This window comes from Lithobates pipiens, unplaced genomic scaffold, assembly GCF_037356315.1.
Source record: "Lithobates pipiens isolate NorthernLeopardFrog02 unplaced genomic scaffold, aLitPip1_a1.2 Scaffold_28, whole genome shotgun sequence".
NCBI classification, from domain to species: Eukaryota; Metazoa; Chordata; class Amphibia; order Anura; family Ranidae; genus Lithobates; species Lithobates pipiens.
In genome coordinates this window covers 10,265,959-10,286,339 of record NW_027507789.1, presented here as the reverse complement: position 1 = coordinate 10,286,339, position 20,381 = coordinate 10,265,959, and the positions used below count along the sequence as shown (strand labels likewise).

Genomic DNA, 20,381 nt, shown 5'->3' with positions numbered 1-20,381 from the left:
CCTTAGCTGAGCCCTCCCTCCACACACACAATATTGAAGGAAGGAACTGGTTTGTCTTCTTTCTCGGTCACAGGTCACGTCATCGGAGTCCTTTCACTTTGCTCAGTCTTGTGATCTGAGCTCCCCGGGTGTCAGACGGGCCCAGTGGATGCGGCTCTTCCAGTGCCCACAATGTTCTGCTGCCCGTCCTGCTGTGTGCAGGGCAGTGCCGAGGAGGTAGGAGGGCAGGGTCGTATTTAGGGTGAATGTGTGTCGCTGGCAGTGGCAGTGGCAGTGGCGTGTACCTGCTGTGAAGTTCTCTGTTCCCGGCCCTTCAGATAGGATCTTTGGACAGGAAACATTTCTTAACTGATCATTCCAGGAAGTAACACAAAGCTTGATGATAAGAAAGTCTAAAGAATAAAAAAATTGCGTTACTGTCTGCGCCAAGATGGTTATTTTTCAACAATAAGTCCAAAGTTTAAGCCATGTCCCCTAGTATTATATTTATTTTATTTTATTATTATTTGTATTATTATTTTTATTTTATTAATGTTATTATTATTTGTGTTGTTATCTGTATTATTATTATTTTATTTATTATTATTATTATTATTATTATTATTATTATTATTATTATTACTATTATTATTATTATTATTACTATTACTATTATTATTATTATTATTATTATTATTATTATTATTATTATTATTATTATTATTATTATTATTATTATTTATTTATTTTCAATAAGTCCAAAGTTTAAGCCATGTCCCCTAGTATTATATTTATTTTATTTTATTATTATTTGTATTATTATTATTTTTATTTTATTAATGTTATTATTATTTATGTTGTTATTTGTATTATTATTATTTTATTTATTATTATTATTATTATTATTTTTATTTATTTTCAATAAGTCCAAAGTTTAAGCCATGTCCCCTAGTATTATATTTATTTTATTTTATTATTATTTGTATTATTATTATTATTTGTGTTATTATTTGTATTATTATTATTTTATTTATTATTATTATTATTATTATTATTATTTTTATTTATTTTCAATAAGTCCAAAGTTTAAGCCATATCCCTATTATTATTATTATTATTTTATTTATTATTCTTGTATATTATTTGTATTATTATTATTATTATTATTATTATTATGTATTATTTGTGTTATTATTTGTAATATTATTATTTTATTTATTATTATTATTATTATTATTATTATTATTATTATTATTATTATATATTATTTTTGTTATTATTTGTATTATTATTATTTACATTTATTATTATTATAAATAATACTATTATTATTTAAAATGTTTAGAATTATTATTATTACATGATATTGCCATTGGGACTGCCTTTACAAGCACATGAACTTTAATGGCATCCCAGTCTTAGTCCGTAGGGTTCAATATTAAGTTGGCCCACTCTTTGCAGCTATAACAGCTTCAACTCTTCTGGGAAGGCCGTCCACAAGGTTTAGGAGGGTGTCTATGGGAATGTTTGACCGTTCTTCCAGAAGCCCATTTGGAAGATCAGGCACTGATGTTGGACAAGAAGGCCTGGCTCGCAGTCTCCGCTCTAATTCATCCAAACGCTGTTCTATCGTGTTGAGCTCAGGACTTTGTGTAGGCTGGTCAAGTTCCTCCACCCCAAACTCGCTCATCCATGTCTTTATGGACCTTGCTTCGTGCACTGGTGCGCAGTCATGTTGGAACAGGGAGGGGCCGTCCCCCAAACTGGTCCCACAAAGTTGGGAACATGAAATTGTCCAAAATGTCTTGGTATGTTGACGCCTTAAGAGTTCACTTCACAGGAACTAAGGGGCCAAACCCAACCCCTAAAAGACAACCCCCACACCATAATCCCCCCTCCACCAAACTTTACACTTGGCACAATTTAGTCAGGCAAGTACCATTCTCTTGGCAACCACCAAACCCAGACACGTCCATTGGATTGCCAGACAGAGAAGCGTGATTCGTCACTCCAGAGAACACGTCTCCACCGCTCTAGAGTCCAGTGGCGGCGTGCTTTACACCACTGCACCCGACGCTTTGCATTGCACTTGGTGATGGAAGGCTTGGATTCAGCTGCTCGGCCATGGAAACCCATTCCATGAAGCTCTCCACACACGGTTGTTGCGCTAATCTGAAGGCCACACGAAGTTTGGAGGTCTGTAGCGGTTGACTCTGCAGACAGTTGGCGACTTCTGCGCACTGTGAGCTTCAGCGTGCGCTGACCCCGCTCTGTCATTTTACGTGGCCTACCGCTTCGTGGCTGAGTTGCTGCTGTTCCCAGTTGATTCCACTTTGTTATAATACCACTAACAGTGATGGGCTCAGGCATTTTTGGGATCGTAGCCTCAACCCACCTGAGCAATCCTGCCAGGAAGCTGACACTGCAACCCGCCAGTCATAGGCAGTAAGGCATTTCCTCACTGCCTATGATTGGCGGTGTGCAGTGTCGGCTTCCTGGCGGGATTGCTCAAGTGGGTTGGGTCTAGAATCCCAACATGCCTGGACCCATCCCTAACCTCTAAGCCCTTGTACACACGGGTCGGACATTCCGACAACCAAATCCGTCGGATTTTGCCCGAAACTGTTGCATACACACAGTCGGACACAGTTGTCGGAAAATCCGATCGTTCAGAACGTGATGATGTTATTTAGTTACAACGGGACTACGTTCAGACTAGTAGCCAATAGCTTTGGTGTAGGAATTTGATCTGAGCATGCGTGGCACTTTGTCCGATCGGAATTCTCTACAAACGATCGGACAAAGTCCGATCGGATCATGTTGTCGAAAATTTTTATAGCCAAGCTGGAAAACTTGGTCCGTCGGATACTCCGACGGAAACAGTCCGATGGAGCCCACACACGGTCGGATTATCCGACGACACGGTCCGATCAGACATTTTCCGTCGGAATGTCCGACCGTGTGTACAAGGGCTAACAGTTGACCGTGGAATATTTAGTAGCAAGGAAATTTCACGAATGGACTTATTGTACAGGTGGCCACCTATCACGATTTTATACACCTGTGGCCATGGAGGTGATTGGAACACTTGAATCTAGTGATTTGGAGGTGTGTCCCAATACTTTTGCCAATATAGTGTATTATTATTATTATAGAGGATTTATATAGCGCCAACAGTTTGCACACAATATACAGAGGGACAGTTATAATACAATACAGGAGGGTCCCTCTCATAAGAGCTTACAATCTAACAATTGTAAAATATTAATTAATAATTTAAAAATAAAAACTGGTAGCGTATTGTTAAAGCTTTAGGGGAAGGTGGTTTCATGTGCAAGTTAGACTTACCTCCACGACGTCCAAAATGCACTGATCAGCCATACCGTTCTGACCACTGGCAGGTAATATTGATTATCTCATTACAAAGGCACCTGTAAGTGGGTGAGATATATTAGGGAGCAAGTGAACATGTCAGCCCTGAAGTTGATGTATTGGAAGCAGACATTTTTTTATAAGTGTAAGGATTTGAGGAACTTTGACAAGGACCAAATTGTCTAGATCAGCCTTTCTCAACCTTTTCAACACATAGGAACCCCTTGAAATAGTTCTCCGATCTCAGGGAACCCCTGTTAAAAATTAGAAAGCTACAACTCATGATACATTAGTGTGATGGTCGGTGGGAAGAATGGTCCTTACACTTGTGGTCATTGGGAAGAATTACCTCCTTACAGATAGTTAAAAAGATCAATGGTGTGAGTGGGAACTTATCTGAGAGGCAGAAATTTCCCAATGCTGAAGGAACCCCTAACAACCTCTGGAGGAACCCTAGGGTTCCACGGAACCCTGGTTGAGAATCACTGGTCTAGAAAACTGGGTCAGGGCATCTCCAAAACTGCAGCTCTTGTGGGATGTTCCCATTCTTCAGTGGTCAGGACCAACCAAAAGAAGTCCAAGGATGCAAAACTGGCCATATTACATGTTTGTTGGGGAGGGGGCATCACACAACCCAGGAGGCTTCAGGCAAATCTACAGTGTCAGGAACTCTCCGCCTCACTGTGCACGTGCCGGCACACTTCATCAGGGGGTTGACTCATCAGGCAAATCTGCAGTGCCAGGAACTCTCCGTCTCACTGTGCACGTGCCGCCACACTTCATCAGGGGGTTGACTCATCAGGCAAATCTACAGTGTCAGGAACTCTCCGCCTCACTGTGCACGTGCCGCCACACTTCATCAGGGGGTTGACTCATCAGGCAAATCTGCAGTGCCAGGAACTCTCTGCCGCACTGTGCACGTGCCGCCACACTTCATCAGGGGGTTGACTCAAAGACCCTGGAAGAGACAAGTGGCTTCTTGGTGACATCACATGAGAAGATGGTGGCGCGGGATCCGGAGCGCAGAGATGGAGTGGCAGCTTACACCAGACAGCGCTGGATTTCCTGGGTGGGTGGGAAGAGACAAGTGGCTTCTTGGTGACGTCACGTGAGAAGATGGTGGTGCGGAACCTGGAGCGCAGGGATGGAGGGGCAGCTTACACCAGACAGCGCTGGATTTCCTGGGTGGGTGGGAAGAGACAAGTGGCTTCTTGGTGACGTCACGTGAGAAGATGGTGGTGCGGAACCTGGAGCGCAGGGATGGAGGGGCAGCTTACACCAGACAGCGCTGGATTTGCTGGATGGGTGGGACTTTTTGCAAACAAACCAGAGAACAAAGTGTGAGGGTAAAATTTGGGTGAAATTTTTAATAATTGGGTAAAACTTGTAAGGGGGTGGGGTGGGGTGGGGGCAGAAGTTCCTCTTTAAACATCATATGAAAAGCATCTCAAAAATCAGATATGCAACAACATTAGGTGACACAAACATTTTATATCCCATTTATTTTTATCTCCTCATTTCATTTGTTGAATGCATTTTTGTTTCCCACAGACTGCACCCTTGTCTACAGAAGTCAGACACCCCAGACAAGTGAAAGGTAGGTGTTTTAAATAATATTAAAGTATAATCCCTCCCACAAGGAGATACTTAGATTTGGCTGCTGCTCATAAAATTCTCAGTCATGTTGTAGGAAAAGTTACCAATTTATAAAGTTATGTTCATCAGAATCTTTTTGAGAATCCAGCAAAAATTTGTTGGATGTGTCAGTGCCACGGCAATGGGCGGAGCTGGGGTCCACTGCTGTGGATTTCCTTTAGGCGGTAGAGTTGGGCCACCAATTCGAAATGAGCAAAAGTTTGGCCCAAACATCGCCCTTTTCACCCGTTTGGCGAACGTCCATATTTGCGTGTCCAAGGCCCCCTCCCCCATGCTGTTGTTTTTTTATTTTTGTTTTTGTATTGCCGGCAACTTAACTATCATTTTTCTTCTCACAAAATAAAGAAAGCTTGCAGGGAAAATCAATTTAAATGCTTTATAAATGTCAGTTTTGCTGCAGCAGGTTCTATACATGATACAGAGGCACCGCTTTATAGGCATACTAAGGGGACCCCCCGCAGGCACTATATTTAAAGGCATTATTTTATTTTTATTGTTTCACTTTAAACACCATTAAAATCACTGCTCTTGTAAAAAAAAAAAAAAATCTTTAAAAAAAAAACATTTTTTGCATTGATACATGTCCCCCAGGGCAGTACCTGGACCCCCATACCCCTTTTATGGCCAATAATTTGCATATAAGCCTTCAAAGTGGGGACATTTGATTTTTCAAGTTCGGGTCCCATAGACTTTAATAGGGTTCGCAGTTCGGATCTTTTGCGATGGTCGAGATTTCTGGCGCAAATCTAATCGGGGGGGGGGGGGGGTGTTAGGCGGTTGTCGTTGACACTGGATAAGACGGGTGTAGTACCATCTCCATACTACATTACTGATTGAAGAATTTGGTACTGTTTTCAGAGCTCTGTTGAAACTTTATTTAGGAAAGGACCTTTGTTTTCAGTGCGGAAACAGCGGTCTCTCTGCATAGATATGACACACATCCTAGTGAGCCAGAACTACAGCTCAAAGCTCATTTTCTCTAGTGATTGGAGAGCTTTGGCTAGTACTCAGCAGAGGTGTGTGTTTTAGCAGCGGTAGAGTGTCTGACCTTTTTCAGAGAGACCTCTGCTTACCCACAGAGAGTAAGCAGGACTTAAGCTAACTGCACTTTAACTTCTTTCTTTATCTCACCTGTACAATCGGTTGTATCTTTTCAGTTCTGGAGAAAGGGCAAATGCTGCTGGTGAAGAAGGTCGATGTTCCGGAATACGATGAGAAATTTTCGGAGATCGCCGAGCTGTACAATAAACAGGTGGAGCACCACAACATCATGAACCACTGCTTAGCCCAACTCAACAACGTCAGTGGTTCCCACAACCTCGGGAGCTGTATAGAGACCCTGAAGACACAATATAGTATGTGACCCATCTGTGTTGTCTAAGTGATTGTCATTTTCTGCTGGAGGGGGTCAGCTGTCCATGGGGGGGGGGGGGGGCATGACCATCCTATGGGCACTGTACAAATCAGATACATTCACCGGCCACTTTTTTAGGTCCACCTTGCTATTAGCGGGTTGGACCTCCTTTTGCCTTCAATCTTGGTGGTATAGATACAACAAGGTGTTGGAAACGTTCCTCAGAGATTTTGCTCCATAGTGACATGATGACATCACGGAGTTGCTGCAGATTTGTCGGCTGCACATCCATGATGCAAATTTCTTATTCCACCACATCCCAAAGGTGATCTATTGGATGAGATGTGGTGAGTGTGGAGGCCATTGGAGGACAGGGACCTCATTGTCCAGTGGTGAGATGATTGGAGCTTTGTGACATGGGGTATTATCCTGCTGGAAGGAGCCATCAGAAGATGGGGACACTGTAGTCATAAAGGGATGGACATGGTCACCAACAATACTCAGGTAGGTCGTGGTGATTAAACCATGCTCAATTGGTACCAAGGGGCCCAAAGTGTGCCAAGAAAATATCCCCCCCCCCACACCATTACACCCCCACCACCAGCCTGATCTGGTGATTCCCCATCCCCCACACCATTACACCCCCCACCACCAGCCTGAACTGGTGATACCCCATCCCCCACACTATTACACCCCCCACCACCAGCCTGAACCGGTGATACCCCATCCCCCACACTATTACACCCCCCACCACCAGCCTGAACCGGTGATACCCCATCCCCCACACTATTACACCCCCCACCACCAGCCTGAACTGGTGATACCCCATCTCCCACACTATTACACCCCCCACCACCAGCCTGAACCGGTGATACCCCATTCCCCACACCATTACATCCCCCACCACCAGCTTGAACCGGTGATACCCCATTCCCCACACCATTACACCCCCACCACCAGCCTGAACCGGTGATACCCCTCCCCCACACCATTACACCCCCACCACCAGCCCAACCGGTGATACCCCATCCCCCACACCATTACACCCCCCACCACCAGCCTGAACCGGTGATACCCCATTCCCCACACCATTACACCCCCCACCACCAGCCTGAACCGGTGATACCCCATCCCCCACACCATTACACCCCCACCACCAGCCTGAACCGGTGATACCCCATCCCCCACACCATTACACCCCCACCACCAGCCTGAACCGGTGATACCCCATCCCCCACACCATTACACCCCCACCACCAGCCTGAACCGGTGATACCCCATCCCCCACACCATTACACCCCCACCACCAGCCTGAACCGGTGATACCCCATCCCCCACACCATTACACCCCCACCACCAGCCTGAACCGGTGATACAAGGCAGGATGGGTCCATGCTTTCATGTTGTTTACGCCAAATTCTGACCCCATCATCTGGATGTTGCAGCTGAAATCGAGACTCATCAGACCAGGCAATGTTTTTCCCATCTTCTCAATTTTGGTGATTCTGTGCCAATTGTAGCCTCAGTTTCCTGTTCTTAGATGACAGGAGTGGCACCCGGTGTGGTCTTCTGCTGCTGTAGCCCACCTGCTTCAAGGTTGGATGTGTTGTGTGTTCAGAGATGGTATTCTGCATACCTTCGGTGTAACGAGAGGTTATTTGAGTCACTGTTGCCTTTTTATCATTCTCCAAACCAGTCTGCCCATTCTCCTCTGACCTCAACAAAGCATTTTCCTCCACACAACTGCCGCTCACTGGATATTTTCTCTTTTTCCCACCATTCTCTGTAAACTCGGGAGATCGTTGCCTGATGCTATCTTGTCACTTTGGACCAAAATAACTGAGGAATGTTTCCAACACCTTTTTGTATCTATGGCATGAAGAATAAAGGCAACCCGCTACTAGCATGGTGTACTTAATAAAGTGGTCGTGAGTGTGTATGGGAGACAGGGACAGAGCGTTGTCACCTATTACAGGAAGTGACTTGGCAAGGGCTTCCATTGCAGGATCAACAGGGATTATTTTAACCACTTGCCGTCCGCCCTATAACAGATACACGGTGGCAAAGTGGTTTCAAAATCCTGACTGGACGTCATATGACGTGATCAGGATTTTGAGCCGCTGCGCGCCCCCGGGGGCACGCATCGCGGCGATCGTCGTTGCGGGGTGTCAGTCTGACACCCGGCAACTATGATCTCGGTAAAGAGTCTCTGATGGAGACTCTTTACCACGTGATCAGCTGTGTCCAATCACGGCTGATCACAGTGCAAATAGGAAGAGCCGGTGATCGTCTTTTCCTCACTCGAATCTGTCAGACGCGAGTAGAGGAGAGCCGATCGGCTGCTCCTCTGACAGGGGGGATCTGTGCTGATCGATTATCAGCGCAGCCCCCCTTGAGGATGCCCTTACTGGACAGCCAGGGACGCCATCAGACTACCAGGGATGCCCAGGACAAGGTATGCCACCCTAGACCACCAGGGATTCCAGTCAGTGCCACAATGGATGCCAATCAGTGCCCATAATGGATGCCAATCAGTGCCCACAATGGGCATCACTGATTGGCATGCATTATTGTTTGGCACTGATTGGCATCCATTAGTACAGTATAATATAATACAATGCCGCCTATCAGTTCCCATCTGTGCCCATCTGTGCCGCCTATCCATGCCCATCTGTGCTGCATATCCATGCCCACCTGTACCGCCTATCCATACCCATCCATGCTGCCCATCCATGCCAATCCGTGCCAGCTATCAGTCCCAATTTGTGCCACCTATCAGTGCCCATCCGTGTCACCCATCAGTGCCACCCATCAGTGCCGCCTATCAGTGCCCATCAGTGCCGCCTATCAGTGCCACATATCAGTGTCCATCAATGCCACCTCATCAGTGCCACTTCATTGGTGCCACCTCATCGGTGCCCATCAGTGCCGCCTTATCATTGCCCATCAGTGTAACCCCATCAGTGCCCATCAGTAAAGGAGAAAACTTACTTATTTACAACGTTTTGAAACTGAAACAAAAAAAAAACATTTTTTTTTTTCAAAATTTTGGGGATTTTTTTATTTGTTTAGCAAAAAATAAAAACCGTAGAGGTGATCAAATACCACCAAAAGAAAGCTTTATTTGTGGGAAAAAAATGATAAAAATTTTCATTTGGGTACAGTGTAGCATGACCGCGCAATTGTCATTCAAAGTGCGACATCGCAGAAAGCTCAAAATTGGTCTGGGCAGGAAGGTGTTTAAGTGCCCAGTATTGAAGTGGTTAATGAAAAAAAAAATAATAATAATATTGCCGATGACAATTTTTTTAGTGACCTTACCAGTGTAAAGCTTCTATGAAAAATTGGTGATGGGTTTATATCCCTACCCTACAACCCTACCAGTAAATATGATCATTTTCAAGATAATAAAGTAGCCAGTGAGTGTGTGTGTGTGTGTATATATATATATATATATATATATATATATATATATATATATATATATATGTGTGTGTGATTATTTTATTTATTTTTATTATGGAGAGAAAATAAGAAAAAAATGTAAAAACAATTTGGACATGGTCAGCAACAATACCCGGGTAAGCCGTGGTGTATGAACCATGCCTAATTGGTAAGGGGACCAAAGTGTGCCAAATTTTCCCCACACCACTGCACCACCACCACCATCCTGAGCTTCGATACAAGAGAGAAAATCAGAAAAAAAAAATGGAAAAAAAAAATTCAATTTAGAAATGGAAAAAAAAAAACAAAAAAAAATTTCCAGGCCCTCTCAGATTTTCCTCGCTTCCTTCCCGTTTACAGGTTTTTTATTTTTTAGGCGGCGTGAGCGCAAATCAAAACCATCTCGTTGGCCGTAAATCTGTCCGGCCGGGCAGGGACATGCGGCCAAAGTACATACGGCTCTTAAACAAACCCGCAATAAAGAAAACAGAGAGCGGCGGAGCAGCGAGTTTCAGCCGGATCATGAGGCATTTCCATTAGGTTGGGGACGAATACACGGAGGAGAAAGCTTGGGGCTGGAGGGCTCATTAATTATACCGAGCGATGGGAAAGACAGAGGCCGCCCGGTCCAATGACATGAGACGCTGACGTGTCTCATTGTTTCCCCTTTAATGCTGAGCAATAATAGGATTACATTAGCATGACTTTATAGAGGAGCAAAACTAGCAACAAATATCATCTGTGAACCGCCAATAAGATCCACAGAAATGATAAAAAAAAATAAAAAAAAATAAAATAAATCACCCCATTTACTTTAAGGGTTCATTCACACTAGATGCTGTGGGGTGCATTGGTGAGCACATTCCCAATGCATAGCAAGCAAAAAATAATGGTGCAGTTCACACCAACACGTTGCATTGCTTTGCATTTGCCCAGCACTGAGCGTTCAGGTAGGAGGAGATTTCCACTACAGCCTGTATACACGCCCACATGTGTGATGTCAATATCATGTGACCTGGCTAGCTCTGAGAACAAGTAAATATTCTCTCCAGCATAAAAGACACGGCTGAGCATGTGCAGGTCGGCCACCCCGCCTGTTTTAGCTGGCCTTCCCACACGTAGACAGTGCAGAAGGGGGGAGGATCTATGCATACAGGATCAAAGAGCCTTTTTACACAATGCAGAGGATTAATCCCTTAAGTTCCACAGTGAGTATAACAAGCATGCTTTACCGCATATACAGACTGATTTTACTATTGTGGGTTTAGTAAGACTTTAACCACTTCAGCCCCGGACCATTTTGCTGGTCAAAGACCTGGCCACTTTTTGTGATTCGGCACTGCGTCGCTTTAACTGACAATTGCGCGGCCATGCGACGTGGCTCCCAAACAAAATTGACGTCCTTTTTTTCCCACAAATAGAGCTTTCTTTTGGTGGAATTTGATCACCTCTGCGGTTTTTATTTTTTGCGCTATAAACAAAAATAGAGCGACAATTTTGAAAAAAACACATTATTTTTTACTTTTTGTTATAATAAATATCCCCCAAATATATTTAAAAAAACATTTTTTTCCCTCAGTTTAGGCCGATACGTATTCTTCCACATATTTTTGGTAAAAAAAAAACGCAATAAGCGATTATTGATTGGTTTGCGCAAAAATTATAGCGTTTACAAAATAGGGGATAGTTTATGGCATTTTTATTAATTTATTAATTTTAATTAATTTTTTTTACTAGTAATGGCAACGATCAGCGATTTTTATTGTGACTGCGATATTATGGCGGACACAACGGACATTTTTGACACATTTTTGGGACCATTGTCATTTATACAGCAATCAGTGCTATATAAATGCACTGATTGCTGTGTAAATGACACTGGCAGTGAAGGGGTTAACCAGTGGGTGGCAGTGTAGGGGTTAAGTGTTCCTAGGGGTGTGTTACTAACTGTGGGGGGCTGGGCTTTAATTTAGTGAACACTGATCTCTGCTCCAATCACATGGAGCAGAGATCAGCATCACTAGTTTCTAGGCAGAACGGGGAAATGCTATTTACAACGGCATTTTCTCATTCAGCCGCCCCGTGAAACGATCACGGGTATGCCCGCGGTGATCGAGTCCGTGGGACCCGCGACCGGACTCACGGGGGTCCCGACCAGCACGCGAGCGCGCCGCGACAGGGCGGCAAATTTAAAGGGACGTACAGGTACACCCATTTGCCTGCCCATGCCATTCTGCCAACGTACATCGGCGTGCGCTGGTCGGGAACCGGTTAAAGCTGAACTTCAGAAAGATGAAAAAAAGATGTACATTAATGCGGCTCTGTATACAGTAATACTCCATTTAATGCACTTTGTAAATACAAGCAGCGTAAGTACCTTGGTATCAGCCTCTTGGAATTCTCTATTCAGCAAAGTTCAGACAGGGAGAGGGAGAAGCAGCACCAGGAGACCATTTTGTGCTAACAAGGAACATGCTGAGAGAAGAGAGCAGAGTGACAAAGAGGTGAATTCAAAATATTGAGGGAAAGGCAGGAACAAAACAGTGTGGAGACTGTACACTAGGTGTCAGGCAAAAGTGTGGTCATGTACAGGCAGGAGTCTTGACAGGCAGACAAACAATAGAGAGTATTCAGGTCCAGGGAGGGGTCTTGCAAGTCAGTAAGCAAGAAATTAGTCAGGTCCAGTGAGATGTCAGTGCAGGCAGGAGAGTAGTCAGGTCCAGGCAGTGGTCGAGGCAGGCAGAACAGTATTCAGGTCCAGGCAGGGGTCAAGGCAGGCAAGAGAGTAGTCTGGTCCAGGCAGGGGTTGAGGCTTGTGGTAATCAAAACAGAATTCAGCTCCAGGGAGGGGTTTTAGAAGTCAGCAAACGATAAATTAGTCAGGTCCAGGGAGGTGTCAAGGCAGGCAGTTAAGTAGTCAGGTTCAGGCAGTGGTTGAGGTAGGCATCAGAATAGACAGCTACTGGCAGGGGTTAAGGCAGAAAGAAAATAGTCAGGTCCAGGCAGGTGTTGAGGCAGGCAGGAGAGTAGTCAGGTCCAGGCAGTGGTTGAGGCAGGCATCAGAGTAGACAGGTCTCAGCAGGTGTCAAGGCAGGCAGGAGAGTAATCAGGTCCAGGCAGGTGCGGAGGCAGGCAAGAGAGTAGTCAAGTCCATGTAGGGGTTGAGACAGGCATGAGAGTAGTCAGGTCCAGGCAGTGGGCCGAAGCAGGCAGGAGAGTAGTCAGGTCCAGGCAGGGGTCAAGGTCAACGGTAATCAAAAGAGTAGTCAGATCCAGGTAGGGGTCTTGGAAGTCAGAAAACAAGAAATTAGTCAGGTTCAGGTAGGCGTCAAGGCAGGCAGGAGAGTAGTCAGGTCCAGTAAGAGGTCAAGGCAGGCAGGAGAGTAGTCAGGTCCAGGCAGAGTTCGAGGCAGGCAAGAGAGTAGTGAGATCCAGGCAGTGGTCGAGGCAAACAGTAATCAAAAAAGTCGTCCGATCCAGGTAGGGGTCTTGGAAGTCAGTAAACAAGAAATTAGTCGGGTCCAGGCAAGTGTCAAGGCAGGCAGGAGAGTAGTCAGGTCCAGGCAGAGTTTAAGGCAGGCAAGAGAGTTGTCAGGTCCAGGCAGTGGTCGGGGCAGGCATCAGACAAAAAGTCAGCAGGTTTAGGCAGGTGTTAATATGGGCAAGATAGTAGTCAGATCCAGGCAGGGGTCGAGGCAGGGGTCGAGGCAGGCAGTAGACACACAAGACATCAGGTCCAGGCAGGTGTCAAGGCAGGCAAGATAGTAGTCAGATCTAGGTAGCAGTAGAGGCAAGCAATAATCAAAAGATTGGGTTTCTTGTTAGGCAACCTCACAGGTAAGTATCATAGGTCTGTAACAAGGGGCCGCTGGCGGGAAGATACAGCACCAATCACTTCAAAGGCTTGTACTTAAATATCCTTTTGGTCAAAAGACATGGCCGGTATTGTTTCAGGGAACGCTGAAAATTGTGGTGGGAATTCTGTGAGTACCTTTGGAAGTTCTAGCAGGGATTCTGGAAACCCTGGCAAGGATTCTGTATGTACCACTGGAAATCCTGCCAGAGGTTCTGGAAGACCTGACATGGGTTATTGAAGATCTGGCGTGGATTCTGGAAATTCTGGCATGGATTTTGTGAATACAATTAGAAGACCTGGCAGGGATTATTTTGGGGACACTACATAAAGGACTTTTATGACTCTCAAGACAATTGTTTGGTGCTCTTTTTGGTTCACGTATATGGACCCTTTGTCTTGGGTGGTCCCCTACTTTGTGTAAGGCTTCCAATCTCAAGCCATTAGGCTAAACCAAATATTGTTGATGGGTTATAGATATCCAGTCCAGCACCTCACTCCCACCTCACTTGGACTCCCCTAATTTATTGTCCTGGTGTCCCAGGGACAGGAAGAGAGGTGATATCTACCCAACAAAGTCCAAGACAGCAGTAAATCTTGACAAAAGTCTTTAATATTTCCCAAAAAGTTTTGGCAGCAACTGGGCATTCATTTATTTGAATTTTTTTTTTTTGCAGGTAGCTTTGACCCCAAAATCAAGATGGAAGGCTACAACTTCTCCCTTACCACACAGACAACAGAAAACCTTCCGGAGGCCCTTCAGGAATCCCAGGAGCTGGTGACACAGCTGAGCCGGGCAGTCAAGCTCCTGATGAGTACTCAGACCAAGCTGGGCGGGATGGTGTTCTCTGTGCCTCAGGACAAGTCAGAGATGGAAAGTAAAATAAAAGAGGTTAACACCGGCTACCTGGATCAGATACGTCTGGTGGAAAACCTCCAGGAGAACACGAGGAACATAGACAAGGCCAAAAAACATTCTAAAGAGTATGAGGAAGAAGCCAGGAGTCTTCTGACGGAAATAGCCAACATTTCAGGGATCTCACTCTGAAGGTTCTGTAGGCTTTTGGCAGCTTAAGAAAGATCACAGGACACACTACTAGTGGCATAAATATTCACATGACCATTACTATCCCTCTAACTTTTCTAGCTCAATTAAGCATAAATAAATATTGAAAACAAATATTTTTCTAGCTTGGTAAGATAGCTAGACAGACAGACTGATTTCGAACATTATTTTAAATAGGGCTATTCTTGATTATTTTTGGCGTAGTGGACTGGTTTTTGCATACAATTACTCCATATACCATCCTGGAAGCGTCATCGTTTAGTTTTTCTTTAGAGCTTCCCTAATAGGGCCCCCCTTCTTGTTCCAGGGCCCCATAGCAGTCATGTGGGCTGCTATGGCCATCATTACATCATAGATACCAATGTAATGTGAAGTCATGCCCTGTGAATCTGTTTTAGATTGTATGATGCTTTCAGTGGAATTTGTTTTTAGGCCATGGAAGGGTTTAAAGGAGATCTCCGGTCACAGCATACACTCTTGTTATATACAATCAGCATGTTAATAACAATACAAACAATAATTATCACTGACAATCCAACATAAGATTACTGGAAAAATATCCTTTCATGGTGTGAATGCTGCCTGTCTGCTGGCTGCCTTTTTCTACAACTTTCTGGATTACCTGCATGCTTTGCAGCTTATCCTCCTTTTCTAAGGACTACATGTCCAATGGTACCTTGCTGCACATACTAAAACTTGCTGCTCCACCTCCTGAAACTCTTCCTCTCAGAAAGCGGGCTCTGTGAAATGTGTGACACAGCAGTGCCCACTCACAGGGAATAGTGACTGTGAGTTCCAGCAATGAAATGTGGGGGATCTTCATAAAGTAAATGACAAACTTCAAGATGGTTCAGAATAATAGAAGCAGGCAAGAAATAATTGGAATCAGGGGTGTACCTGCAGGGGTTGCAATTGCGATCTGGCCCCATGCTCCATGGAGCCCGTGCAGCTTCCATGTACACCTGGATAGAAGAGGCAGTGGCATATAGCAGAACCAATCCCTTCCATCCTTCTCCTACAGCTGCTGAAAGCCTGCTTCTTCTCCTCTCCCTCCTGTGGGCATTTAGTGTCTGCAGGAGGAAGCTGGAGGGGATTGGTTCTTTTATATGCTGCCCCCACTGCTCCTTCTATCTAGGTCCTGCTGCCCCTGGGCCCCTGTAAACTCGGCAACCCCCTCCCCCCAAACGCACACACACATCGCTGTTGGGTTCCCCCCTTCCTTTTCTCGCCGACTGCGTGGGATGTCTCGGGATTGAGAGCGGGGAAGGGGCTGGTAAATAGGTGATTTTCCTGCCGCTTCCTTTTCTGAATGGACACAGAGTGATCAGTACCGATCACTCACTCTGTTTATAACTGCGGCACGGTAAACTGTGTTTCCTGTGCTTTAGTTTGTGAATGCACAGGAAGCTCTGTACAGAGCTGAGAGGAGAAATGAGACAGATCGCTGCTCCAGGTAAGTACTTTGGTGGTAATAATCTACCAAAAAGGAAGGGCTGGGTTTTAGTTCTGGCTCGCAAACTGTGAACATGTAGACCAAGGGAGAAAAATGAGCTGCACACCAACATCCATCCAACAGGTTTATTGAAAGACTGCTAAAACAACGGACCAAGGGGTGACGATGTTTCTTCAAAACCCAAAGGAAGACTGACCTACAGAACCTCCAAGTAGAGGACACTCCCACCCCACACAGGTGTAGGGTGGTGTGATCAGCTCTCCCCCTATCTAGATAAGGTACAGAGCTACTCCTGTTCATTCATTCTGTGCAGCTGAGGCTGGGTCTTCAATCTCCTTCATCTGTCTCAAAGGTGGAACATCAGAGGTCTGTTTAGAATAGAATAGAATGGTAAAAAATAATCTAAATAAAAAGTAACAACAAAAAAAAAAAACTACCAACACCAGTGGCGGAACTACCAGGGTCGCAAAGGTCGCACTTGAGACCAGGCCCTGGCATTCTACCACTTGAGGAGGTCTCAAGAAGGGAGCCCACTGCAGAATATGTCAAAGGGTCCCACAAAAGGAGTAAAGGGCCCCAGGATCAATCAGAATGGCCCTGGGTCAGGGGGGCTTCCTCATGGTTCCCTTCAGCGGGGCCCTGAAGATTCTAGTTATGCCTCTGTTTTAAATACAATGTGGAAATGAAGATATAAATTTACACTTTCACCACAGATATGTACTAAAGTGGAGTTCCACCCGTTTTTTTCGTTTATTAAACGTCTGCAGCTACAAAAAGCATAGCTGATGACTTTTAATAAACTGACACTTACTTGCCCCACGATCCAGCGATGTGGCCTCCCGGAGGCTAGCTCCTCTCCCCCTCCTCTCCTCTACGCCGTCATGGTAACTTTGGACACCTGGCCATTACGGCTTCACGGCTGGGCGCGCACTGCTCATGCGTGAGTCACACTGCACTCTCCTATTGGCCAGCTCAGGGCAGGACTTACCATTGGGCTTGACTGGGCTCAAGCCCATGGGCCCTGTCAAATAAGCCGAGTGTACTCGGCTCGACTTCGCTCACAGTCATGCCCAGTCCCGCCCTATGATGGACATAACACAGGGACTGGGCGAGAATGTGAGCCAAGCCGATTACACTCAGATACTCTCTGCTCTACTCGGGACTGCAACGGGACCCGAGAGCCGCCAAGAGGACCCGAGAGCTGCCGAGATGCGCCATTTTTAAACTTCAAGGCTGCAATGACAAGGCTACAAATGACAAGGCTGCAAATGACAAGGCTACACTGACAAGGCTGCAATGACACTGGACAAGGCTGCAGATGGATGGGCAAGGCTGCAGATGGACACTGATAAGGGTGCATTGATGGGCATTTAAATGTAAGTTTTTTTCCTTAAACTTCCCTCCTAAAAGTTTTTTTCCTTACATCCCCTCCTAAAATGTATAAAAGGTAGGGCCCGAACGTGACTCAAGCTCAGGGGCCCCCACCACCCTAAGTCCTGCCCTGGGCTAGCTGATCTTTTGTGACCTGAGTTGTGTCTCAGAAGATTGCTGGCAGGGAGGGGCTGCCTAGGACGAGAGGAGCAGTCGCCTAGGCGGCTGAAGATAGGAAGCAGGAAGTGGGACAGGCAGTCCCATGAAAAAAAAGGGTACCCACCCCAAAAAAAAAATGACATGCCAAATGTGGCATGTCAGGGGGCGAGGAGTGCTTAAAGCGGAAGTTCCACTTTTGGGTGGAACTCCGCTTTAAGCAACTTCAGAGAGAAGAAGGAGCCATGGGGTGGAGCTCAGCAATGTGCTGCTGCTCTCTCATAGTCCAATGAGCAGACAGGTGACACAGGAAGCTTTTGCAAATGAGCAGCGGTGTCACCTGTCTGGATAGATCAGCCTTTCTCAACCTTTTCAACGTAGAGGAACCCTGGAAATAATTCTCGGTCTTGGGGAACCCCTGCTAAAAATGAAAAATCTCATCATACATTAGTGTGATGGTCAATAAGAAGAATGATTCTTACGCTTGTGGTTATTGTGAAGAATTACCCCCTTAGCCCTTGTACACACGGTCGGAGAATCCGTCGGAATGTGTCCTATCGGACCGTGTCATTGGATAATCCGACTGTGTGTGGTATGCATCGGACTGATTCAGTCGGAATATCCGTCGGACCCAATTTTCCAACATGTTGGAAATATTTCCTGACCAGCTGGGCCGATCGGACATACTCCGATCATGTGTAGAGAATTTTGATCGGACCAAGTGCCTCAAAGCTATTGGCTACTAGCCTGAATGTAGTCCCATCGTAACGAAAATTACGTCATCACGTTCTGAAAGATCGGATTTTTCGCCAACTTTGTCCGACCGTGTGTATGCAACAGTTTCGGACACAATCCGACGGACAAAATCCGACGGGCAAAATCTGACGGATTTGGTTGTGGAAATCTCCGACCGTGTGTACAGGGGCTTACAGATAACTAAAAAGATCAATGGTGTCCTTGAGAACTTACCCGAGAGGCAGAAATTGACCATTGCTCAGGGAACCCCTAGCAACCTCTAGAGCAGTGATGGCGAACCTTGGCACCCCAGATGTTTTGGAACTACATTTCCCATGATGCTATTGCACTCTGCAGTGTAGTTGAGCATCATGGGAAATGTAGTTCCAAAACATCTGGGGTGCCAAGGTTCGCCATCACTGCTCTAGAGGAACCCAAGGGTTCCACGGAACCCTGGTTGAGAAACCCTGGGATATATAATTGGTAAAAGAGAGTTAGATAATATTTTGCCAGGCGGTACAGTTTACATCCGGGCATTTTCACAGTATATTTATCAGTCCAGCTGGAGATCCAATTAACAAGAATGGAAGACAGTGTGTGATCCGCAGTATATGTACAGCTGTCCATCACAATGGTCTATTTATCGTCTAAGTGTAAACCTCTCATATTTTCTGTATGACTCGCAGTGAGATGTTTCCATTCTGTCTGTCTGGCTTGTTCTCTATCATTTACATGTTATTTTATTGACCATCTGTCTTCCCTTTGGAGGAATTCTGTACAGAAGCTCCAATAGATACTTCCCTTTCGGATGTTCTATTGAAGTTACAATGTTGCTACTTAAATGATCTAAAACATGATCTTGTTTTCAGTGGATACAAAACAATTGGATCAGGTTGTGATCATATAGTTACATTGTTGGACAAAATGGAATAAAAACTTACAAAATAAACAAACAAATAAAAAAAAAAAAACCTTCATATATAGAAACACTGTACCCACAGGCGATCCAGAAGAAGGCAAAAATAACATTAACCGCTTCAGCCCCGGAAAGATTTTACCCCCTTCCTGACCAAAGCCCTTTTTGCGATTCGGCACTGCGCCGTTTTAACTGACAATTGCACGGTCCTGCGGCGCTGCGCCCAAACAAAATTGACGGTCCTTTTTTTTCCCCCCACAAATAAAGCTTTCTTTTGGGGGTATTTGATCACCTCTGTGGTTTTTAAATTCTATATATAAATATTCTATATATAAATTTTATATCTATAAACAAAAAAAGAGCGACAATTTTGAAAAAAACACATTATTTTTTCTTTTTTTGCTATAATAAATATCCTCCAAAAATATATTAAAAAAATTTTTTTTACTCAGTTTAGGCCGATATTTATTCTTCTACATATTTTTGGTAAAAAAAAAAAAAATCGCAGTAAGCGTACATCGATTGGTTTGCGCAAATTTTATAGCATCTACAAAATAGGGGATAGTTTTATGGCATGTTAATTTTTTTTTTTTAAAGCGGGAGTCCGCCGTTTTTTTTTTTTTTTAAAAAGCCAGCAGCTACAAATACTGCAGCTGCTGACTTTTAAAATAGTGACACTTACCCGCCCAGCGCGCCCGCGATGTCGGCACCCGAAGCCGATCTCTCGATCGTCTGTCGGGTGCTGCCGCCGCCATCTTGGGTATGGGAATCAGGAAGTGGAGCCTTTCGGCTTCATTTCCCGGTTCCCTACTGCTCATGCGCGAGTCGCGCTGCGCAATAAGGATGGTCCCCGCTGTCTCTGGGATCCGTGTGTTTCCCAGCAGGCAGCGGGGGACTTTCGGAAAGGGGCATAGATTCTGCGGAAAGGGGCGTACCTTTTGCAGAATCTACGCCGGAAGTGGGTGCAGATACCTGTACTGTACAGGTACCTGCACCCCCCTCCCCCTGAAAGGTGCCAATTGTGGC

General features: G+C 45.1%; 1 protein-coding gene across 1 annotated transcript; it reads left to right on the top strand.

Annotated features, from left to right (window-relative positions):
- Positions 1-53: 53 nt before the first annotated feature.
- On the top strand, positions 54-14,838 carry LOC143935066 (uncharacterized). The gene is made up of 4 exons (XM_077458675.1): positions 54-216; positions 4,903-4,948; positions 6,165-6,362; positions 14,336-14,838. Exons 1-4 carry the CDS (start codon positions 172-174, stop codon positions 14,704-14,706), a joined length of 660 nt encoding a protein of 219 aa, XP_077314801.1. The 5' UTR covers positions 54-171; the 3' UTR covers positions 14,707-14,838.
- Positions 14,839-20,381: the final 5,543 nt, after the last annotated feature.